Raw genomic sequence first — 27,398 nt, forward strand, 5'->3', positions numbered from 1 at the left:
AAAGCAGCTTGAGGTGAGGTGACTAGCTTAGGGACTCCAGTTCCCCCAGACATTTCCTGGGCTTAAGAAGTCAATCGTGTGTGGATGGTGTTTCTCAGCTGACCTGCTACCTGCTTTCACTTCAGTTGAGTAACTAGGTTCCAGGAAAATCCAGTCCAGACTCATTTTGACTGCCAGAAATTTTCTGATTCTCTAGGTCTGTAAGTACTTCAACACTTAGCCCCACTGAAAACAACTGGAACAATTCTCAGTCCAATCCTCTATCAAGGTCATTTTCTCACTCCTCACACTTGAGAAATGGAAATAAATCAATTACTTTCAGGAGAGTTTCATAGCCATCAAAACAAAATGTTTAAGAGCAAGATAAAACCATAAAGATCGTGAGAACAGGGTTTACTGGACTAGCCATGGACCTGACTAAAGACAGATGGCAAAGTAATCACTATGGAAAAAGCATGGTGGTTCTTTATTAGATTGTACCTAATTTTCAGACTGTCTGGGACAGTAACAAAAATGACTCATTGTTTATTAATTTCAAGGGTCCAATGAGACAAAGCATAAAAGCACATAAAGTAATACCTGGCATATATTAAGTGGTCAATAAATGTTATCTTCTATCGTCATTATCTTCTTGATGGTTTGAAAGTGGTATAATCGGGTATAGTGGTCTGTTTGTACACTGCAGCTATTGAAACACTCAGCTTTGATGAGCTCCACCCAACCAGGAGGAGTAGAATTCATAAAGAAGGTGGCAGCACTTACAGAAGAGACAATGAAGGATCTCAGCCACCTGCAAATTTTATATAATATTACGAAGAAATTAGATGTCCCCTCAGCCTCCAAATGGGCCCTGACCCATATTAACTGACCCAATGCATTTTATAGGTTTACTTCTTAACATAAACAAAATTTCCTTAAGAGAAATGTGTATCTATTTTAGGGATTACTATTAATTACACCCCATTTTAAACTATATTTTTAAATTTGTTCTGTATCTTAACCTATATAATATCTCCTCATCTCCAAAAATCACTACTCTTATGAAACAGATAGCCAAAATATCTAGGATTAAGTAGTACTTTATTCATTAAGGGCATATGTATCATCAAAGAGAGGCATAAACACACTATTATGTGACAGCAATCTAATTATTAGTCATTACCATGCCAACTTAAACTATTAGAGGAGGTGGCTATTAGGTAACATGCATACCTGAATACACAATATCTATTCTCAAAGCTAAGTAATCTATAAATTATCCTACTCACCTGTCTACAGCAAAAAGGCTTGATAAATTTAAAGCAAGCTACTATAGGCACATGCTTACGATTTTCATATTTTCTTGTAATGTAAAATCAAAAGTCAATATACATTACAATCAGTTGAAGAGAAAAATATCCAAATTAAAATGGGAATGAAAATCTGAGCATCATTTACATGAAGCAGAAGAATTTTTGGTTTCTCATTTTAGAATAAGACCATCTTATAACTAGCAACATATTTTCATTAGACTATTTCTTTTCTTATTATAGCGTGAACAATTAAATAATACCATCCCCCTCCTCTCTTAACAAAAAAGGATGATTATAGTATGCCTGCCTCAAAGGAGTTTGAGGTTCAATATTTGTAAAGGGTGTTAAGCCCTGTAGCTGCAAGCTACTATATAAATACAAAGTATTATCATTGAGAACGGTGATATGAGAGGAAAGACGGTTTAATATAATAGAAAATTACATTTATAATTGGCACATTGCCACACTGCCCCTGTGGATTTGTTCTTTCAGAGCACATACCCTATGAAAGGTCACTGTAGATGAAAAAAAAAAAAAATCCCAGAGGGATTTCAAGTAGCCTACAATACAATACTAGTAATTAAGGATGCAGTATTCTGCCTCTATATTCAACCGGGAATCATTTCTACTAATTAAGAAAAAAGGAACAATGATTTGTTAAAAATGATGGCTAAGACAATTCAATCTCAATTCTAATAGCTTGCTTACAAAGTAGAATATTGTAACACAGAACAATTTTTTTTCTTAAAGAGCAAAATATTGTATAACCCACCAAGTCAGTATTTCAACTATCTTCTAAGATAATATATATATTCCTAAAAATATCTTTCTGAGCAATTTGTGTTCCTGACACAATGTTAAATTACAGCACTGCAAATTCAAATTCAATTAACATTAAATGCCTACTATGTGAGAGTCATTATAGTAAGCATTCCACATACATTATCTCATGTAATTCTAATCAATAATCCTAGGAGGCAGGTATCACAAGCCACATTTTCAAATTGGGAAATTTTCCACACAAGATTCAGATTCTTGACCACAGTCTGAGAATTTAAAATCAGTCTTCTCACTTTAAATCGAATGTTCCCTCCATTGTGTTAAATTAGGGTTTCTCTGGCTGTGATTTGTCAACTGACAAATCATCTAACCTCACGGGACCTGAATTTTTTCTTAGGAGTTGAAATACTCCTAAGATCGGTCTTCTCCATTCTCTCTCTCAATCTCTAAAATTTACTATTTTAATCATTTTAAAGTGTATAATTCAGGGGCTTCCAATACATTTACCATGCTGTACAACTATTGCCATTATCTAATTCCAGAACATTTTCATCACCCCAAAAAGAAACTCATAACCTTTAAGCTGTCACTTCCCATTCTTCCTATTCCCAGGCCCTAGCAACTGCTACTATGCTTGCTGTTTCTATGGATTTGCCTACCCTGGACATTTCATATAAATGGAATCACGTAATATGTGACCTACTGTGCCTGGCTTCTTTTATTAAGCAAATACTTTTGAGATTCATCCACATTGCACCATGTGGATTCCTTTTCGGCTCAAAAATATACATTCCTTTTCATGGCTCAAAAATATTCTGTTATAGGTATATGCCACAATTTGTTTATCCATTCATTGACTGATGGACACTTGAGTTGTTTCACCTTTTGGCTATTGTGACTAGTGCTGCTATAAACATGCATGCACATGTACTTGATTGAGTCCTTGTTTTCAGCTATGCTGTGTGTATATCCAGGAGCAGAACTGTGGAATCAGATGATAATTATGCATTTGAAAATTCTGAGGAACTGCCAAACTATTTCCCACAGAAGTGGCTGAACCATTTTACATTCCCACTAGAACTGTATGAGGGTTCTAATTTCTCCATTTCCTCATCAACACTTATTTTCCTTTCTTTTAAATTATAGTGATCCTAATAAGTATGAAGTGGCATCTCATGTGGTTTTGATTTGCATTTCCTTGTGTCTTTTCATGTGCTTCTTGGACATTTGTATATATTCTTTAGAGAAACGTCTATCTAAATCCTTTGCCCAATTTTTATTTGAGTTGTCTCTTTGCTGTTGAGTTGTAGGAGTTCTTTACATATTCTAGATACAAATCCTGTATCAGATATATGATTTGCAAGTATTTTTCCCATTCTTTAAGTTATCTTTTCATTTTCTTCATAATGTCCTTTGATGCACAAAAATTATTAATTTTGATGCAGTCCAATTCACCTATTTTCTTTTCTTATTTGTGTTTTTGGTGTCCTATCTAAGAATCCATTTCCAAATCCATCTAAGATCTCTTCTTGATGGAAAATTCCATAAGCCTTTATCCATTCCATAAATAAAATTGTATCTGGATAATTCTACTTGTTTTACTGCTTAGAATTACAAAAGGGTTACTTCAGAGCATTTATTATATTGCCCTTATCAAGGAAGTGGCAGCATTTTAAGTTTAGATAAAATTACCCTTTGAAAATGGATGGGTTGGAACTCCTTGAGATAAAATGGGGCATCTCTTAAATATCTGTTCCATTATAAAAAAGGAAGAAGGCAAAAAGAAGGAAGATGAGAGGAAGGGAGGGAGCAAATTCTTTCTGAGAACCTCATAAATCAATAAACAATAAACACACACACACACACACACACACGCACAATTTTAAAAGACATTCCAAACTATATGTCCAAACATGTTAATTCCTGGAAAAGACAGTTTACCTGGCAATAAAAATTCAATACTTTAGCAGTTACTTCTCTCTAACACATGGATAGCATTTCTAAGATCTACGTCCCTCACTTTAACTAGGCAATATGTTAGTATCTGCCAAATGGTTTAAATATGGCTGTAAAAGCAAATGTATTATGAAAGGATTACTAGAAAAATAAGCCATACTTACCAAAAAAAAAAAAAGACACAAGATGGAACATACAAACACCAGAATACTCTGCAGCCATTTAAAATGATGTTGCTGAACAGAAGTTAATTTACTGATAATGACAGATGTTTTACAATGTAATGCTCTATGGGGGGAAAAAACTAGTTTATAATGGATAGAGTTGAAAAGCTACATACTGAGTAAATATGTCATAAAGTTATCTTTAGGTAGGATTACAGTAGATGAATTTTATTTTCTTACATTTTCTGATTTTTCTACAATGTAAATTATTTGTATAAATCTAGGAAAGTATGAAAGTTAACTTTGTAAAAGAGACATAATCAAAACAAATAAAACCAAATTCCTAAAAATGAAATTCATAAACAAGAATTTCCTTGTATACATTCCTTACTATTACATTTCATCTTCACCCAGTATATGTAATTTGTCAGCTATATGTTTTAGTTAACCACAACAATAACAACAAATACATAGAGTGTTTCACTGTTATAATAGCGCAATTACTGAATAGAGCAAATTTCACATAAACTCCAGATAATACCAACAAAACAATTTTTAAAAACTTAAAATCGGAGGGGTGGCCAGATGGCTCAGTTAGAGTGCGAGCTCTCAACAACAAGGTTGCTAGGTTCAATTCCTGCTGCGCCGCCTGCAACTAAATATTGAAAAAGGCAACTGGACTTGGAGCTGAGCTGCGCCCTCCAAAACTAGATTTAAGGACAATGACTTAGAGTTGATGGGCCCTGGAGAAACACACTGTTCCCCAATACTCACCAATAAAATTTTAAAAAACGAAAAACTGGTCTCTTTTTTTTTAAAAAAACAAAAACAAACTTAAAATATGAGATTTAAAAAGTTGTTACTTCATTAATTAGACTTAGGGATCAAAACATTATTGAAACAAGAAGCTAACAGGGTTTGTAAAACTTAGAATATATTAATTTTTGTCTCTTGTTTTTGCTAGTGACAAGGGGTGGGATAAGTGGTAAGATAAGAATAACACTGCTTCACCAATCCTATTTCTACCCCTGTATTCATCTATGGCCACAGTTATCGTATGTTCCCACTGCCTATGGGTACCATTCTCCATCATATGATAAGGCAACTGAAATTGACTATTTTCTGTGTACTAGCTGAACAGCTGCCTTCAGACCCTCAAACATATATCCAGATACAGACTGAAAGCACAGAACTAATGATGTTGATCTGATGCTAAACACTAACAAGAAAATAACCAAACTAAACTTACAATCATTAGGCATCTAGGATGGCCACGTTTCCAAATAAGAAGTCAGGTGATACAAAATTTGAGGATTTGATTAAACCCTTAAAGCACTTCATATAGGGACATGAGATTTTTTTTAAAACTTACACAATTTTGAATCATAAATATTAAAGACAGTTGAAAAGCTCAAAATATCCAAAACCACACAAAATAAAGATTTTTATGTAAACTTACTAGAAAAATATTCACTTTACCATAAAAACAAATATTTTGTCCTGAGAAGAAAAATATACAGTAAAAGTGATTTCTCCTCTTCATATAAGTTTAATTTCCTCTAAATAATTCTCATATCAAAGAAAGAAAAAAATCTGAAAGAAACATAATTTGCAGAATCCATTAAAGATATACTTAAGCACTCATATGGCACCTAACACCAAACATGCTTACAATCTCATTTAAAGTAGGCCAGGAAAGAAAAGTGATTGTTAACTCTCTTTTGAACAAGATTATTAGGACTGAATTCAATATTCAACAATGCAATTTACTCATCTAATGAGAAAATTTAATCTAGCCATCTTTACTTGTCCTGAATCTAAAATTTATAATACCATCCCAAAATCAGAATACCAGACTCAGGAAAACAGTTCAGAAAATCATCGATGATGTTCAAAGCTAATGAATTCAAATAAGGTATAAAACGTTTACATTTTAACTGATTTCTGGCTGTAGTATCATGGGTATTTTCTAGCAGATGCTGGGTATATTATCAACCAAGGAAGGAACAGATCAAGAAGCAGCCACTGGCCAACACTGAGAACTCCTGGGATATGGAGCAAATCTTCATATACTTAGACCAACCACATCCGTCTCCAACTTAAGGTAAAAGTTCAGGAAATACCAGACACCAGGTTTTACTTGCATCCACTTCTCCATCTGAAAGGATATGTTATACACCTGACCAAGCCACAGAGGTCGATGACTCAAACAAAAACCCCTGAGTGATCCTTAGTGTCTATGTGAGGCTCAATCCTGGTTCTCCGTTGATAAATCTCAAAGGGGCAATCAATACTGGTAACAGTGAAATATCCTAAAATACTAAGTTTATTCATTTTCTCAATATCCAACATAACTATGTCATACTATTTCCTCTATTCTCAAACCTCCTAGACCTACCCAGTCCTCTAATGACTGCATTGACAAAATAAAAGCAATCAGGCACAACTTTCTCTTCCCACCATCAAAACTCCCTGTCCTCCTTCGTTTGTAGCACAACAAATAGTATGTTCCCACTTCCATCAAAGTCCAGTCCTTCCATTGGTGCTCTGGACCTCAAATTTCTCACTTTCTCAAATAACTTATATCCATCCCTCTCTGTCTTGCATCACCAATTTCTCCCCCAGTGGATCTGTGGCGCCAGCATACAAACCTCCTCTAATATATCTCCAGTCATTAAACCCATATTTCCGCTACATTCACCATCCTATTTCTTTTCTTCTTGAAAGAGTTATCTATATGGTTGCTTTTACTTTCTCTCCTCATATCCTCATATTCTTTACTCAGTTTCCTCCAGTTAGGTTTCTTCTTCTATTCAATTGTAATTGAGATTACAATTGTCAAAGTCATCAGAGAAGTCCACCTACCAAGTCCAACAGCGACATGTCTGTTCACTTTCCTAACCTCTCAACAGCATTCAATACTGGTCTCCACTTTAGAACATCTTCTCCTGCCCTAAATAGTGATCACTGATGACCTTGATGTCATTAAATATTTTAACCACTATGTAGTGTCCATACTTATAAATTCAGGCTATTGACTCAAATACACCTGGGTTCAAATCTTGGCTCCACCACCTTCTAGAATCCAATTTAGGGAAAGATATTTAACCACTGAGCCTCTGCATCTTGATCTACAAACTAGGGGAAATATTAGTACCTAATTCATAGCTATGAGGGTTAACTTAGCATCTTATTTCCCCCTCTCTATTACCTCTTAGCAGCATGTGATATAATTCGTCCTCTAGGAAATGCTCTTCTCCTTTGGTCTCCGGCTGAACCTTCTCATCCCTTCCCATCACTGTCATAAGCTCCTCCAACTCTACTTTCCTTTTAAATTTAGGAATTCATTAATATTCTTACTCTCTCCCCCCGTGACTGATCTCTTCCATTTTTATGACTAACATTATAATCTCAACTTCAGTGATATCCAAATCTCAATTTCTAATCTATAGTTTTTCCCCAAGCCCCAGACTGCAATCTCCACCTGGATATCTCAACTACCTCATACTCGACATACTAAAAAAGTAAGTCTCTATCCTTTTTCATGTGTTTTTTCCTCAACTTGAAACTCCCGTCTTTCACAGTCTCTTCACTCCTTGCTATCAGTTTCCATAATACTGCATATTTCCTCTTTTGTAACAGTCATTAAACTTATATTTACCAGCTTAATATGTGTTACCTGCTAGAACATAAGCTCTATGATATAAAATAAAATCTGTTAATATATCACTAATACCTTGTCTAATACCTCATGAATAGTAAATGCTTAATAAATATGTCTTGAATTGCATTTGAGCTATTTAAAGCTATTGCTTAGTTATATTATTGAACTTATTAGCATTTTATTTGTTCAGATGCCTAATTCATTGTTAGCCCCTTTATTTCAAAATTCTTAAACCACTCATTTATATTATTGTCATTTCTAATCCACAAAGATACATCAAATAAAACTTAAAGGTCCTTCTAAACATATTCTATTATGTTTGAGGAATTCTACAATTATCAATTGCCTTTGGATTTCAAAAATGTTTTAAAGTTCAGAAGCTAGGAAAGATAAGAGAGGATGATATTGTTTCCCTACTTTGGAATTTCACAAAAAAATTTAAAAGAATTTTAGCAAAAAGATGATTTGTAAATTCTGAAATGCATAAACTTTCTGGAGTACTTTTAAAGAGGATTTTCTCCTCAAAGACTCTTGTATCGGTGGTGGTCGGATGGCTCAGTTGGTTAGAGTGCTAGCTCTTAACAACAGGGTTGCCGGTAGGATTCCCACATGGGTTTGTGAGCTGCGCCCTCCACGACTAGATTGAAGGACAAGACTTGGAGCTGATGGGCCCTGGAGAAGCACACTGTTTCCCAATATTCCCCAATAAAATTTTGAAAAAGACTCTTGTATCACTTTCTTCACAATATTAAATTCTATCACACTCTAATTGTGTACTAATATTTTGTCTGTTTTTACTCATCGAAGTTAAATAGTGTCTAAAAGCAATATTTTTGTTAGCTTATGAAGTCTTATCGTGGATAAATGCAGACTTTCCATTAGGTAGCCTGAAATATGGAAAAGAGCTTACACACACACATACACAGACACACTCTCACACACGTTCAAGAGGTTCACTGCGACATCAAGAAGCTATACACATAGGATTTGAACACTTCAATATATTTGAATATACATATGATCTTTTAGAAAGTCATATTCATCACAAAACTAAAAAATCACTAATTTGAAAAAAGACTTTTTTGTATTACTCTTATTTAGAAAATGACACCTTGAAAGATACTATCATTGAAAAATTGATCACGACGAAAAAGAATATGAAACAAATTAAAAATCAGAAAAGTAGAGCCACGAAGCCTTAGGAATATTTAAACAAATTTGGTTCTGAAGAACCACTCTTTTGTTTTCAAAGTATCTGGCAATTATCTAACAAATAGGGCTGTTTCTATTTTTTCTAACTGCTAAACTATTTGATCAGATTGCTTCTACATGTTCTACAACAAAGTAAACACATATAACAAAAGCGTGTTTAATTTATATACACTAATGGAATAAAGGAATTATAAAAAAGAGGGCTCTATATTACAAAAATACCTGGGCTTTCCTCTGGTCTCCTAAAATTATCCACTTAACTAGTTATCTACGAACTTATTTTTGAGGTAGTAGGGTTACACCTTTCTCCAGAAGCTCTTAAATCCTTCAGTGTAACCTTTGGGTTTGTGTGTATGTTCCCAAAATGACTATGGAAAGCCATTTATCAAACTACAGCAAGACCTATTTTTGTTTACGCCCTTTTACCAAGTAAGGATACTCCTGGGGAATGACCCTAAATACCAAGGAGGCTCCATTCACTCATTCATCATTCAATAAATGTTTATTAAGCACCTACTATGTATGTATACACAAAGATGTTTATCACAATACAGTAGAAAAACACTAGAAACAAACTCACTATGTGATAATAGAGGAATTGGCAAAAAACTGTATTATGTCATAGCCAAAAATATGATGCAATTATTTAAAATATATTAGTGATGAGTTTGAAGTACTATAAAAAAGGTTTGTTATAGAGTTAAGTGAAAAATACAGAATGTAAAATCAAAGAAGTCATATGATCAGACTCTAAAGGGAAGTATGCATAGAATAAACACTAAAAACGAGAGAGCCAATAGCTTGGCTGCATCTTGATGATAAATCTGTAAGTTTTTCTTTCCACATCGCTACAATTTTCAAGTTATCCAAAATAAACATATACAACTTAGGTAATAAAAAAATCCACTTTTTTTTTAAAAAAACAGTCAATATTCATCAATCATTTCAAGAACAAAAATCACTAACCTGTCTTAATTATTTTCTGAACCCTGAATAACCATCCCAAATGATACAAATAAAAGTATCTTGACACAAAAGCGCTGGAGACAAAACTCAGTTTATAAAATTTCTGATCAAAATCAGTGAGTAAAAAGCCCAAGGCTTTATAGAATGTCTCTTCAGATCACAAGATAGTACTTTGTAGAAAAAGAAATAAATGCTATTTTTGCAAAAAGGAAAAAAAAATCTGATCCATGAATGAAATTATCTTCTCATAACCATATCTAATATTGAACACTACTAATAAAACTTCAATTCTTTTTCCTAGGTCAAAAAAGAGCATCACTATTTTTTTTTAATCACTTATAAGTTAATAGATGCATAGGAAAAAACTGGAAGGTCATGTAGCAAAATATAATTGTTGTGGGTACTGGAATTATATTTGTTTTTAATTGACTTTTTTCCTATATTTTCTAAAATGTCAATTATAAATATGTGCAACTATTATAATAGAGGAAAATAAATTAAAATTATCATGTGAATATGATAATATATTCCCTATATAGATTAGGTTAATAAAAATACAACATTTGTAAAATTCAGACCTGCTCATGAGAGTAGCTCAGAAAGATATGAAGGTCCTTCAAAATCAGGCAGCACAACATCACCCTTAATGAGATCAAAAGACTTTAAATTTTTAATTCAACAATTCATGATTTGAACAGCATATGTATTTTTCTCTCACTGAGAAATCTGCCATAACTAGATTTAAGAATGTGTTTTCTTTTTAATGATATACCCTATTTTTTGTTCGTAAGACATCACCGTCAATGTCATGCAGCCCACACAATAAGGTGTGTTAATAAATGCAGCTTTTTTTCTTCCTCACCCCGTTTTTGTATTGTTGTCTTTTAATGCAGCTTCTATTGAACTGAGATAACAACTTGAAAACATACAACTTTACTTACTATTATATATAAAAGTGTATATTAGTGTCTCTCATTGATTTAAAGTCTCAGATTGTTTCAATTTAATCAAATAAAAAGGAAAATAAAGTTTAGAATACATATAACTATAATTTTATGAAAAACAACAATAAAACAATCATTGCATCTTAGAAGAGCTTTTAAGATTTTGAAACATAGAAACATTACAGGGTCAAGTGCAAAATTATTAAATAAGCACAATTACAGAGTATCCTAGCGATGAATATAGCATAGGACTCTGAAATAAAACTGTCTGATTTCAATCCTAATACTGCTGTTTATTAGTTGTAAATGTAGGAAAATAATTGAACTTCCACATGTTTCCATTTCTCAATCTATCTATTAGGTTGGTGCAAAACTAATTGCGGTTTTAAAAAGCTAAAAATAATTGCAGAAACCTCAATTACTTTTGCACCAACCTAATATACAATAAGGATAATAAGAATAATTTATACCTTGAAGAGAGTTTTAACGGAAGTAATACCATATCTAGCACAAAGTAAGCACTAAAAAAAGGGCTTCCCCTGCTTCTTCTCACTCTGGATAGAATTTGTTATAAATTTTGAAAATAAAAATAAAGATCTCTAACTCAAAAAATTGGTATTGAAAGTCCTAACTTTATTCGAAATCATAATTCCCCATCTTTAAAGTACCTTCTGCAACCTGAGTATAATCCAATTTAACATTAACATAAATGAAAGTTCTCTTATCAAGGTGATTTCATCCTAATTGTTTCAAAAGAAGAAAAAAATGAAACACAGGATTCTTTCTTAAAAGACATACAAAAAAAATTGAGAATCACTCATTAACAAAACATAATTGTCCTGAACAACAATTATTTTACTGTGGAAAATGCAACAATGCAAGATTAATGGCAAGTTTTAAATATTTTAGTGTTTTTAAAATAGTCAGTTAATGTCTTAATGTCATTCAAAATTACCAACATTTTTTACATATAAAACTGCTATTCTCTATAAATAAATAAATGTCAACTGTCTATGATTAGCCTGGAATTAGTTTGACTATAACCGAATAAAGCCATTCAACTATCTTAGGGATTATTTTGTTCTCTTTTCTTATAAAGAAGTTAATATAAGAGACAGAATGTAACCAAAAAGTCAATAGTGTAGAAGGCTTTTAACAAATATCATTTTGGCAAATGATCACATACAAATTAACAAACTGAAATCATGATGATTTCATTGATTTGTTCTATACATATCTGATTAATAGGCATTAATTTTGTTGATGGAAACAAGAGAAGTCTATTGTTATATACAGATTAGAAGTGTAAACACTTAGCATTTCCCACAACTACTGACTTTCACAAATTATTTTGAATGTTATTTCAAATAACATTGTGAATGCCAGAGGTTAGGTAAGCAAAGAGCTCTACTGCCCCCTAATGAAATAAACCAAAAAAAAAAAAACCCCACACATTGAAAAAAACCAAACTCCTTTTTTAAGGTATCTGTGAAACAGGAAATAATCTCACTTTGCTAAATGCAATAGACAAACACTAAGACAATTAACTGAAAACAACTAGAATGGATATCAAAATACTGTAGGAAAAACTACAATCACCCAGTTTTCATGATAAAATTAGTAGCAAAACAGGAAAGCCTTGAGACAGAAATGTTCTAAGAGAACGGAGACCAGTACAACAATGTTATCAAACGTGATAGCAATTAAAACTTCACTGCAGGCTACACTTTTCATGTGTATGTTGGAAGTGAACGAGAAGAAAGACATTCTTAGAAACCATACTCTTCAGTAAATTACAGTTAAGTTCAGCAACTCAAAAGTAAATACCATCAAAATATTCTCTAACAATTTGCACTGCCTCTAATCATCTCAGAATTATTTCAATATATGTATGTTTTCAGGATAGCTGCCCTGCAAAATGTCTATTTAAAATAATTTTACCTAAATTTACCTAAATGCTTCGTGTTTTAAACAAACACCAATTTCGTAAGTATGACAACTTGGTACTTTGTGGTATTTTGCATCATAAACTAATCAGTGATTAACTTTTCATCTTCCTTTTAATAATCACTTTCCCTTCCTTTAACAAAGCTGGTTTTTAAAACATCCTCCACACTCCAATTCTTTTCATCTAATATTCCAACCTGTCAAGAATTCCTGATTTCTCATTTCAGAAAAGAGTAAATGTTTGGGGGAAGGTAGAGGGTTGTCCTTAATGACAGGAGTTACTTAACAACTAACATCAAGAAACCAGATAATAAGAGTACAAAGAATAGAATACTAGATCATAAAAACAGAGACAACGTACACAAAAGAAAAGCAAAATTTCCAGGCAACGTGTCACTGAGAGGAACAAAGGTGTAGTAGTTAACTGTTCCTTTACAGCTAGGACTTGTCACATCACTTGCAGATGGCGTGTTTCTGTCCAGGTTGACAATGGTTGTACACTCCATTAGGTATCTATTGCTTAGGAGATATAAGAAACGGACCAAATCTACATAATGCTATAGGGGAGATACACAATACAGAGAAAGAGGTTCACTTAAATCTACATAAAAATGAAAATATCCTTTACATTTGTGTGCTGCTGCTCTTTCCCCCATGTATCTGTTTATTAATAAAAACGGTTCTCTAGCTCTGCAAGTTGTAAGGGTAACCAATGTTCATCCAAAATTTCAGAACAGCAATAAACAGAAAAATACAAATGTGCACATATCATTATTTCAAATGAGTTGGATTTCACATCTGTATAGACTTCCTGGATAATATGAATTAAAAACATGACTCTTTTAGTATTCATTCATTCCTACTGCCTAAAAATATAAGAGACATAGACATATTTTGAAGACATAATCAAGTTGCTGGGAGGACAAAGACAAGCATGGCCAAAGTCGTGGTGCTGAAAGCATACCCAATACATGGTCAAAATAGCAGCCTTCCAACCTATCAATTGCACTTAGCTCCTTAACGTATGGTAGTCAAGAGAAATACAGCAGTGAAAGTATCTAGCTACCTAGAGAATGAATGCATGTATGGATGCAGACCCGTGTGTGGTTTCTTTCACTCATGGCAGAGTCCCATTCTGTACCAGTGAGTTCCAGTTTGTTATCTGAAACCTAAAGGAATGCCTTCCCTAGTTCATGGGAGAATAAAAGGTGTTTTCAGGCTGTCCTTTGCCTCTCCAATTCCCAGTAAGAATAAATATGAAAAATATGATCAAGAAATAAAAGGAAGGAAGAATGCAAGGGAAAGGAAAAACAAAGGTTAATTTCATCAGGAATGACAGCTTTGGTTTAAAACAAAGAGATATTTATTCACTGGCCAAGCAAGTTTTATTGATGATGACAGAGATGGCAGCAGCCAGCCTTTATTGAGCATTTACCATGATCTAGGCATTAGGCTAAGCACTTTACATACACTGGATATTTAATCTTCATAACAACCCTGTGAGACAGATAATAGTATGCCCATTTTACAGATGAAAAAACTGACACTGATAAAAATTAAGTAACTCACTCGAGGTTACACTTCTATTAAATTGCAGAGCATGTATATCAGTCAGTTTGACTCTTAACCACCAAGTTTATATTATTACACTTTCTGGTGAAAATGTATGAAATGAAATATTTTTGAAATACTGAAATAAATTAACAAATTATACATAATAAGACCCAACTCAATTGCCTAAAATTTTGTAGACGTGTAACCTGGGCTAGGCACTGGTCCCAGATAAAGAAGGCAGAAATGTGCCTGATATAATGAATAGTGAGAATGCTAATGAAAAGTCACAATATTCCCATCCTTCAATGTCCATTACAAATAATAGTATTTCTTCCATTATTCTCTGATCACATCCATCCATAGTCATCTCTCCTTCTTCAGATCTTCCTACCTCATTCTCACCTCTATTTTATTTGTCTTAAAGTGAGACAAAGTCTCATTTGTTTAGAGGAAATAAGGTTACTCCCCCTTCTCTATCTTAAAAAGATAATCAATTACAACCTTAAAATATAAAAAACAGCTCTCATTGATTTCTGAAATATGCATTTCTCTATATGCTACAGTAAGAAAAACTATTCCATAAAATACTTTAACTTTTGATAATACGTTCAAGTTTTCTGAAACTAATACTGAAGGAAAAATCACCACACAGTATAAAACTAATCCAAAATTCTATTTTACAAGAGCTGGGATTTAAACACATGCATGCACATAATACAAACACACAAACACAAATCATGTCATCTTCATATTCCAGGCACTGGCTGGACAACAACAATATTCCCTCTACCATACGTATTCAGCTTAAAACACAAAACACTCAGGAATACCCACAAATATCTAAAGCATTAAAACCATAATTTTATATGGCTACTATCATTTTTTTCCATTGCAGAATTTAAAAGAAGACATTATGTTCTTGAAAGAAAGGCACATTGCAAGACAAGCTATTTCTTCAAATAAATAGCAAAGTGATACGTAACTTCCTACTCAAAACCTGTCAAAAATAAAGACCTGTCAACTTGTTAATCATTGTTTAATTTTAATTGAATTGTGTTTAAATTTTCAATCCTGAGAGCAAAGACCCGTCTAAGAATAAAGTACAAGAGGTAGTAAAAAAAAATACATCATTTCGATGAGCTACCATTTCTTACCTTTGCATCTTCATTGCTCACTCCTAGCTGTAACACGGCCTGGGGAGATTTTAATTTTGCTTGAGCAGAGTGAGCCATCTGAAGGTTAAGTTGCCATCCTACCGTCTCTAGCTATAAAAGACAAGTACAAATTAGAATCAGATGATCGGAAGGAAGAAAATAGTCAACTTCAAACAAATCTCCACTCAGCTGGAATGAACATGGAGAGCCTGGACTTTGTGGAAATTCGATTCCGGAGTTCCTTTATCTGACACACTCTGCAAATTCTTCTTTTAGGCTCATTAGGTGTCTGTCAAATTCAACAGTAAAACTGGTCTTTAAATTTACTCTGTTCTAAAAATAAAAGTTCTAAGACTAAGCAATAAAGTACATTAAGAGACTCAATGGTTTTTAAATAGTACATTACTATTTTAAAAATGTATATTTTAAAGCCAATGATTTTTAAATAGTTATAAATTTTAACCAGTAAATAGCATATGTTGATGATAATCACTTTAATGACCTTCCATTATCTTTCCAAACTCTTTGCATAGGTAGAACACAGGTAAGACCTTTTTTTTAAAAAAATTTAGAGGGATATTGAAGTGCCCAGGTGGTAAGAGGTTCACACATTTAGACACAGTTAGTGAGACTGGAATAGAGCCAGGCAAAGAATTGATACCTACTAGTGAGCAGGTGTTACCCAATAGATTGTCATGTTTTCCAAAGTACTCTAACTTACTATGGTGCCCAGCTGTGACAGGAACTAATTAGAACATTTCCTTTGAATTTATTAATTAACACAACAGCAAAATTTAATCAGGTAAGGCAAAAATAGTAAAGACAGACTAACATAGCCTAAATGTGGTTTTATTGAACCTGGCAGATTATTGGTTTCTTCAATCTCAGAACTAAGAGTATAAAATTTTAGATATTTCCAGTAAATCTCAAGTATCAATATTTAGGGAAGTTTTGTGAAATGCAATTGTCATACGCCTCTGACAACATGACCCTAATAAGTGATTTAGTAAAACTACCTAAGCTGCAATGGCAAGAATGGCAGCCTCACAACAATTTTTACTTAACCAGAATACTAATTGCTAACTTGAAAGCCTGTTCAACAGCTAGAATCACAGCAGTGACTCAAAGCCAAATTGGAAAGAGAGCAATGGAAGTATTATCTATTTGAGAGAGGATGTGATGAGAAAATAAAGATACAGTTCCGTTCTCTCTGGCACTGAACCTTTTACAAGTTATGGGTAAGAAGGGGGAAAATGTTGCAGAGACATAATCCATAATGCCACAAGGAAAAAAAAATCAATGTAATAGTGCTGATCTTTAATACTGATTACAGTAAGCAGTCTCTAATATTTTCAATAGTCACATTCAATAGATCCTCCAATGAAACAAGAAAAAACATATTACAACCAATTTGATACACATAACTATCTTAATTGAAAAGCAACTTCTAGGCATTCGTGTGGACCTATAACTGTTTTGATCTCATTTAACTGATCTTATCCCTGTCCTTTAAGCACTTAAGATAAATGAGGAAGATAAATATTAAGTGAATAAATTAAGCATACCCCATTGTGGTCAGGCCCTTGCATAAATTAATGCATGCTTACTCACTGCATAGAGGTGGCATGGGAGAATTAAAAAGAGACCTAAACATAAAGCTTATGCTCTGGTTCCATGCTGAGGCTGTCATTCACTAGCTATATGACCCTGGTTAAGTCACAATCTTTTAAGCTCTCAATTTCCTCACATTAAAGAGAAATAAATCTATCTGAACCATCTACTTTTCTGAATTATTGGTAATATCAAATAAGAAAATGCATATTTAAAGTGTTTTGGAAACCACAAAGCATTATAAATATAAGGCATTTGGATTATCTAATTTTTTCTGTCTTTTGAGTATATTAGGCACTCTATATCTATTGAATTAAATTGAAATGAATCAAGAACACTCACAAGGGAAGGTAATTTTGAAACGAGTCATGACTGAAAAAAAGTTTGAGGGTTGGCTTTCTTAAATTCCAGAGCCTTTTCTATTGAATTTTGTGATTTAAAAAATATTTGTCCCAAGACCACGTGAAAGAGTTAATTTAAAAAGTAAGTCACATTGTTAAGCTCATATGTAGGTATATGCACATATACACATCCACACATAAAATTTCATAGGAAATGATCAGTACTCAGAAACCTTAAATGATGAGGAAACATAGAAAGGGTAACTAGAATTATAAGAGGATACTTTACAGTTACATAAAACAATAAGAAAAACAAATTCTTTTCAGTAAAACTGGGAGACGAAACCAACACTACTTGGATAACTATTCTTATTATCCCCATTTTACAGATTAAAAATATAAAAAGTAAACAATTGGTGAATCAGAGTAAAGAGTATGTGGAGGTTCCTTATGTTATTATTGCAACTTTTCTCTAAGTTTGAAATTATATCAAAATCAAAAGTCACAAGAAATTGATTCAAGTAAGAATCATCAATGGATATTAAATCTAAGTGGTGAAAGTTTGATTTGGAACACATAGTCATAAAGTGTCTACCCACAATTGCTTTTTAGTTACAAAAGTATAATTATGCAGTGGAGAAAACAAACAGCATCTTAACCAATGTATCAAAATTAACATCACCAAAAAGGGGCAAATGGACATCACGTGTCTCTAGGTGTGATATCCTGTGAAGACCACAACATCCCTTATACAGCTTTCTAGCCAAAATGTCATAACCTAAATTTGATCATAAAGAAACAACAGAAAAACAGAAATTGAGAAATATCATATAAAATAAGTGGCATATACACATCAAAAACATCAATGTCCTAAAAGACAAAGAAAAGCTGAGGAAAGAAGTACAGCTGAACCTTGAACAATGCTGAGAGGGTGAGGGCACCAAGCCCTGTTCAGTTGAAAAACGCACATGTAACTTTTGACTCCCCAAAAACTTAATAGCCTACTGTTGACCGAAAGCTTTACCAATAACATGAACAGTCAAATAACACATATTTTGTATGCTATGTGTATACTATTATATACCATATTTTTACAGTAAAGTAAGCTAGAGAAAAGAAAAAGTTATTAAGAGTATAAGAAAGAGAAAATATATTTACAGTATTTATTGAAAAAAAATCTAAGTATAAGTGGACCCATGCAGCTCAAATCCATGTTGTTCAAGGGTCAGCTATAATTCATAACGTTGCTTAAAACGTGAATTGCCATGTCTATAACAGGCATTGACAATATAAATATGAATAAGGCAAAGTCCCATTGCCAAGGTGAAAATGTCACAGTATACTATTTAATTATTCTCCTGAGACTCATAACTGAGAAACAGATATGACAGACATCGATATTTTAATTACATATGAAACAACAATGTCTAATGGAGAATTTTTACTTAGCTAAACTATATTTGCTACTATTTAAAATAAAATTCTGTCCTGTGTAGATCAGAGATTTGCACATTAAAATATTAGGAACCATTTTAACATAATTTGTTTTATTTCGTATTAAAATTTAAATCTGAGGGTCAAACTGAAAGCTTTTCCTCTAAGATCAAGAATAACGCAAGGATGCCCACTCTCACCACTTGTATTCAACACAGTATTGGAGGTCCTAGCTAGAGCAAGTAAGCAAGAAAGAGAAATAAAAGGCATCCAAATCAGAAAGGAAGTAAAACTGTCACTATCTGCAGGTGGCATGATATTATATACAGAAAACCCTAGAGACTCCACCAAAAAAACTCATGGACCTAATAAACACATTCAGTAAAGTAGTAAGCTACAAAAATCCATAAACAGAAATCTGTGTTTCTATAAACTAATAACTACCAGAAATAGAAAATAAGAACAATCCCATTTACAAGTACACCAAAAAAGAATAAAACACCTAGAAATAAATTTAGCCAACAAAGTAAAAAACCTGTACACCGAAAACTATAAGACACCGATGGAAGAAATTGAAGAAGACACAAATAAGTGGCAAGATATACTATGCTTATAGATAAGAAGACGTAACATCGTTAAAATGTCCATATTACCCAAAGCAATCTACAAATTCAATGCAATCCCTATCAAAATTCTAATGGTATTTTTCACAGAAACAGAATAATCCTAAAATTTGTATGGAACCACAAAAGATCCCAAAAAGCCAAAGCAATCTCAAGAAAGAAGAACAAATCTGGAAGCATCATACTTCCTAATTTCAAACTATACTACAAAGCTATAGTACCAAATCAGTATGGTATTGGAATAAAAATATACACCAAGATCAACTGAACAAAATAGAGTCCAGAAATAAACTCATGCATATATGGTCAATTAATTTATGACAGAGGAGCCAAGAATATAGATGGAGAAAGAACAGTCTCTTCAATAAATTTTTGTATTTGACACCAAAAGCAAAGGCAACAAAACTGAAAATCAAAAACTTGGATTACGTCAAATTAAAAAGGTTCTGCACAGCAAAGGAAACTATCAACAAAACAAAAAGACAACATACCTAATGGGAGAATATATGTGTTTATCATATATCTGATAAGGGGTTAATATCCAAAGTACATAAAGAACTCATATAACTCAATAGCACAAAAATAATATGATTTGAAAATGGGCAAAAGATCTAACAGACATTTTTCCAAAGAAGACATACAGATGGCTACTAAGTACCATGTTTCCCAGAAAATAAGACCTAGCCGGACAATCAGCTCTAATGTGTCTTTTGGAGCAAAAATTAATATAAGACCTGGTATTATATTATATTATTATATTATACTTTATACTACACTATATTATATTAATATAAGACCCGGCATTATATTATATTATAGTATATTAAAGTAAAATAAGACCGGGTCTTATATTAATTTTTGCTCCAAAAGACGCATTAGAGCTGATTGTCCGGCTAGGTCTTATTTTCAGGGAAATACAGTACATGAAAAGGTGTTCAATATCACTAATCGTCAGGGAAATGTAAATCAAAACCACATTAAGATATCACCTCCTGTTAGAATGGCTATTATCAAAATGACAAGAATAACAAGTATTGGCACAGATGTGGAGAAAAGGGAACCCTTATGTGCTGTTGGTGGGAATGTAAATTGGTGCAGTCACTGTGGAGAACAGCATGGAAGTTCCTCAAAAATGTAAAAATAGGACTACAATATGATCCAGCAATTCCATTTCTGGGTATTTATACAAAGGATAAATGAAAACACTAACTTAAAAAGATATCTGTACCCCATGCTCATTGCAACATTATTTACAATAGCCAAGACATGGAAGCAAACTAAGCATCTATCAATGAATAAGTGAATAAAGAAAATGTGATATATATAATGGAATATTATTCAGCCACACAAAAAAAGAAGGAAATCTTGCCATTTGCAACATCATGGATTGAGGGCATTATGCTAAGTGAAATAAGTCAGACAGAGAAAGACAAATTCAACATGATCTCACTTACATGTGGAATCTTGAAAGGAAGGAAGGAAGGAAAGAAGAAAGGAAGGAAAGAAGGAATGAAGGAAAGAAGGAAGAAAGAAAGAGACCTTAGATACATCGGTGGTTGCCAGTAGCGGGGCGGGGGGGGGGCAAGGGGGGAGGCGGGAGTAAGTTGGTCAAACGTACAAACTTCCAGTTATAAAATAAATAAGTCCTAGAGATACAATGGACAGCATGGTGACTTAATTAATAATAGTGTATTGTATATTTGAAAGTTCCTAAGAGAATAAATCTTAAAAGCTCTCATCATATGAAAAAAAACTTGTAACCATGTGTGATGACAGATGTTAACTAGACTTATTTTGGTGACCATTTTGCAGTATACGCAAATATTAAATCATTATGTTGTACATCTGAAATTAATATAACATTATATGTCAATTATATATGAATGTTTAAAAATGACACAACTACATGCTATACAGAAAGAAAAACTTCGAATATAATGAGATTGTTTGGAAGTAACATAACAGAGAAAGATATATCGTAAATGTTAATCAAAACAAAGCAGGGAGGGCTACAAAATTATCAAAGATAAAGGATATTAAATAACAATAAAAAGATCAATCGATTAATAAGACAAAGCAGGGCTAAGTGTCCTAATGTATATGACCAAACAACAAAGCTGCAAAATATGTAAAGCAAAAACTGATGGAACTGAAAAAAGTAGACAAACCCACAACTATAGTTAGAGACTTCAACACCTGCTTCTCAACAACTGATAAAATAACTAGACAGAAAATCAGCAAAGATATAGAAGAATTCAATATCATATCATCGTTACCAAAAGAATCTAATTGATATTTACAGAACACTTCACTCAACAACAGAATACACATTCTTTTCAAGCACCCACAGAACAAATACCAAACAGATCATATTCTGGGCCATAAAACACACCTTAACAAATAAAAATATTGAAATCATACAGAGTATGTTCTCTGACCATAATGGTATCAAACTAAAAATCAATAAGAAAGAGATAACAGGGAACTCTCCAAACACTTGGAAACTAAACAACATACTTTCAAATAATCCATGAGTCAAAAAGGAAGTCTCAAGGAAAATAAAAAAAATACATTGAACTAATTGAAAATGAAAACACAGTATATTAAAATTTGTGGGATACAGCTAAATCAATGTTGAGAGAAAAATTTAAAGCACCAAATGCTTAAATTTGAAAAGAAAAAAATATCAAATCAGTAATCCAAGAACCTCAAGAACCACAGGCAAAAAACTTAACCTCAACCAACTGACAAACCTTACACAAAAGTTAACAGAGATCCTGGACATGAATAAAATTTTTATTTAAAAAAACAACAACTAAGCAAGGAGTTCTTAAATGATTTAGGGCAAGGGAAAGAGTTCTTAGGCTTGACACCAAAAGCAAAATCCATAAGAAAAATTGATAAATTCGTTTCCAGCAAAATGAAAAAATTTTTGCTTTCCAAAATCCGCTATCAAGCTACAGATTAGGGAGAAATATTTGCAAACCATATATCTGAAAGGACCAGTATCTAAAACATACAAAGAATTCTTAAAACTCAGCATAAAATAACAAATAATACAATTAGAAAATGTGCAGAAGACATGAAGAGACATGCCACTGAAGAGGATATAGAGATGTCAAATACGCACAAGAAAAAAATTCAACATCATTAGTTACCTGGGAAATGCAAATTAAAACTATAATGAGAGCTCACTACTAACCTATCAGAACAGTTAAAATAAAAAATAATGACAACTCCAAAGGCTGGCAAGGATTTGGAGGAAGTGGATCCCTTATGCATTGTTAATAGGAATGCAAAATAATCCGATCACTCTGGAAAACAGTTTGGTAGTTTCTTATAAAACTAAACATTCAGCTACCACATATCCCTGTAATTACACTCCTTAGCATTTATTCTAGAGAAGTAAAATCCTATGCTCATGCAAAAAACTCTACACAAATGTCTATAACAACTTTACTTGTATTAGTCAAACACTGGAAACAACTCAGATGTCTGTCAAAGGTTGACTGTTTAAGCAATCTCTTTTATATACATATCATGGAATACAATTGAGCAACAGAAGGAATTAATAACTGCTAATACATGTAACAACTAGAGTGAATCTTTAGAGAATTATGATGAGTGAAAAAATATCAATCCCAGAACATTACATACTGTATGATTCCATTTACTTACATTTCTTGAAATCATAGAAATTCCAGAAAATTATAAATGGAGAACAGATTAGTGATTGTCTGAGGCGCATGAAGTGGCCATAAAAGAGCACTGAGTGTAGCTATAAAAGGGTAACATGTGACCCTTGTATCCTGACTGTATCAACGTCAGTGTCCCGGGTGTGACACTGCACTACAGTCATGTGCGATGTTACCATTGGGGGAAACTGGACAAGGATCCCTGGGGTCTTCCTGTAGTATTTCCTACAATTGCATGGAAATCTATAATCATCTCCAAAGGCTCATTCATTTAAAAGGGAAGGGGCATGAAGAAGAGGAGACAGACTAATACATGAAAATAATTATGGAAAATTGGCTAAATTCATTCTTAGATAACTGGTTGTGGCATTTAAAGCAAACCTACTCCTCTAAAAGGTCCCTATAATTTTAGTTCGCTTTTCTCTATTCTTTGTTTCCTAAAATTACACATTTAAAATGAAACATGAGATAAGAACTTTCTCTAAATCTCTCACACAAGGGAAAAGGGCATTTTTCAATTTGATGTAATCTGCTTAATAAGATTAGCTTTCTTAAGCATTTCTCATTATAAACTTGTATCACTGAGAAAGCAATACCTGCTGGGAAAATCAATTTATTAATGTTTGAGATCATACTATGATACCTTAATAATGGCATGTGTATCTATATATGTGTGTGTATGTAATTAAATCTTTGTTTAAAATAATAGATTCAGAGTAATTTTACATTTGTCTAAAATACAGAAGTTTCCATTATTTCCATTATAATGTACAGAGATTAATTTCCTCAGACAATCTTTGTACAGAGTTTGCCAAAGGCCATAGGACAACACCACCAACTTAGGAGTACATGTCATTGGAAACATTCTATATACCAGTCAACTACAAGAGCACAAATGATACCTCAGTTTTTTTACCTTTATTCCTTTGGAAAATGCTGTAGAATGTGAAGAAGGTACTTATAATCAGCTCAAACAGGTTCATTAATCAAATCAGCAAAATTTTAAACAGTTTGTTATTTGGAGGCCCTCCAGGAGATCCTAAATTTCATTTCTCATTTTTAAGCTGGCAATACACAACTTTACAAAGTTGCATTCTAAAAAATGTAGTTGTTTGGAACCCAGGACAAATTTGCAAATAGAATAACATTATAAATGGCGATTAAATTACCAATTAATTTAATAGAAAAGATGCAAGTGGTTCCCTACTTTTGTCCTAACCAAGGGATTATCTAAAACTCAAAACATAATAAAGTTCCACCATACAATGGATAACAACAAATAATATCTTGGCATTATCTTCAATTTCCAGCATTTCATATATGTGGTTTTCTTAAATATTATATACAGCAAGTCCTTAAATACTTTTGTTTCATTCAATGTCATTTCATTATAAGGTTGATAAGAAGAAGAAAAATCAATTTCTCACCAGGGCCACTCTCTGTGCAGAATTTGCACATTCTTCCCACGTCTGCATGAGTTTTCTCTAAGAGCTCCAGCTTCCTCCCACATCCCAAAGATGTGCTCATTAGGTTAACTGGCGTGACTAAATTGTCCCAGCACGAACAACTGTGTGAGTGTGAGTGAGTGAGTGAGTGTGCCCTAGGACAGAAGGGTGCTCTCTCCAGGGTTGGTTCCCACTTTGTGCCCTGAGCTGCTGGGATAGGCGCTGGCGTCCTGTGACTCTGATCTGGAATAAGCATGTTGGAAAATAATTATCTGACTGTTTTTATTAAGCTTTCTTAAATGCTATGTATAGCTCACATTTATTTCAATGTTTAATATTAGAAGTGTTGTGAGTCTTTATTTAGAAGTTTGGTGATATTTTTGTGACCAGAAATATGCCACAGGAACTAAACTCTTGTTTATATCAAGTAGCCTGTAATACAATTGGTTTCATTATATGTCTTTTTGCTTACAGTAAGTTTCCAAGAACCTATCAATGATTTTAAGTAAGGACTTACTGTACATAGATATCAGCCTTAATGCAACAAACATCCAGTTAGAGAAAAAGCCTGGTGCTTTCAAGATACCAATAATTCCTGTCTTTATGCAAATTCCATTAAGTTTATGAAACCTACACTTATCAGTACAGACTTTCATCCTAGTTTTCTATTCATTTTAAATAACAATGGCAAAATACTATAAAGACTGGCCTGTGCAAATGGAAAAATAAAAAGAGCTACAATTGAGATGGAAAAACTATAAGAACAGTTTCAAGAAGAATGATCCAAAGATCACTTTATTTTTAATGTTATATTTTGAGATGCCTATTATACATCCAGTGAAATTATCAAGTAGGCAGACCTAGGTTAGAGAAAAAAATTTTTATTCAAAATAGTACTGAAACCATGAATTCCAGATGAGATTGCCAGGGAAGTACAAAACAAAAGAGAAAAGGACCAGGGACTGAGTTCTGGCACAATGCAAAATTTAGAGGATGTGAAAATGAGGATAAAGTAGCAAATGTGACTAAACGAAGCAGCCAGAACGGAGAAAAACCAGACGAGTATGGACCTAACTTTTATACCATCTTAGATGCTGGGGACATAAAAATGAATAAACTTATAATCTCTGCCCTAAAAGATCCAAGTCTAGTAACAAAGACCAACGTATAAAACCAATTGTGATATAATGTACCATCATATATGTAGAAAATCCTAAGTAATCTGCAAAATAACTACTAAAATTAATGGATGATTTTAGGAAAGTTATGGTGCACAAGATCAGTATGAAAAATCAATAGCATTTCAATATACTAGAAACAAACAACTGGAAAATATCAAAAATGCACTTCCATTTATAGTAGCAACCAAAATCATGCAAATACAGATGTCTTAGTCTGTTCAGGATGCTATAACAAAACACCATAGACTGCATGGCTTAATAATAACAAACGTTTATTTCTCACAGACCTGGAGGCTGGAAGTCCGAGATCAGGGAGCCAGCATGGCCAGGCAAGGGCACTCTTCCAGGTTGCAGACTTCTCCTTGTGTCCTCACATGGCAGAAGAGGGAGGGCGAGGGAGCTCTGTGGGCCTCTTTTAGAAGGGCACTAATCCCATGCATGAGGGCTCTGCCCTCATGACCCAGACACCTCCCAAAGGCCCCACCTCCTATTACCATCACCTTGGAGGTTAGATTTCAACATGTGAATTCTGGAGAGACACAAACATTCAGTCTGACCTAGCGATAACTGTAACAAAATGTGTGCAAATCCTGGTCATTGAAAAATTACAATCTGTACTGGAATGAAATAAAGAAGAAATCAATAATTAATTTAAAGGCATAATATTGTTAAGATGTCAGTTCTTCCAAAAGTGATTTACAGATTTAGAGCAATCTAATGAAATTCCCTCCAGACATTTTTATAGAAACTGACAAGTTGATTCTAAAATTCAAATGGAAATGCAAATGACCTAAAAAAGTGCAAGCAATTTTTTTAAAAAAGTTGGAGAAGCTACAGTACCTAACTTCAAGATTTATCGTAAAGGTACAGCAATAAAAAAAATGTGGCACTGGCAAAAGGACAGAAATAAAGGCCCATCAGTTGGCTCCTGCCGGGTAAATGATGCTGGAACTACTAGATACCTATACATGAACAAAATGAACAACAACCCCTACCTAACACAAAACCCCAAAGGCATCACAGACCTACATGTAAGTGCTAAAACCATCAACCTTCTAGACAAACTGGATAGGTAAAGATTTTACATAGAACATTAAAATCATGAACCATTTAAAAAATTATAAATTGGACTTGATCAAAATTAAAAATTCTGTTCTTCAAAAGTCACCATTAATAAAAAGAAAAGTCACAGGCTGATAAAATATTCACAATACATATATACCTGATAAAAGACTTGTATCCAAACTATATAGAGTTCCTACCACTCAATAATAACAAGACAAAGAAATGTATACAGAAATGGGCAAATCTGTATACAGATTTGAACAGATAACTCACAAAAATACATACAAATGGCCAATAAACACATAAAATGATGTTGACCATCCTTATGTTCAATATCCTTACACCTATTAGAATAGCCAAAATTTAAAAG

The 27,398-nt window shown here is 33.1% G+C and overlaps 1 protein-coding gene across 2 annotated transcripts in view; it reads right to left on the bottom strand.

Moving 5' to 3' along the window:
- COMMD10 (COMM domain containing 10) overlaps positions 1–27,398 on the bottom strand; it is a 151,448-nt gene that overhangs the window by 101,424 nt on the left and 22,626 nt on the right. For both annotated transcript variants that reach the window (XM_074328583.1, XM_074328584.1), the window contains exon 5: positions 15,634–15,744. In XM_074328583.1, the coding sequence (XP_074184684.1) occupies positions 15,634–15,744 (111 nt within the window). The remainder of the gene's footprint in view (positions 1–15,633; positions 15,745–27,398) is intronic.

Source organism: Rhinolophus sinicus, linkage group LG03, assembly GCF_036562045.2.
Source record: "Rhinolophus sinicus isolate RSC01 linkage group LG03, ASM3656204v1, whole genome shotgun sequence".
In the NCBI taxonomy this organism is placed as follows: Eukaryota; Metazoa; Chordata; class Mammalia; order Chiroptera; family Rhinolophidae; genus Rhinolophus; species Rhinolophus sinicus.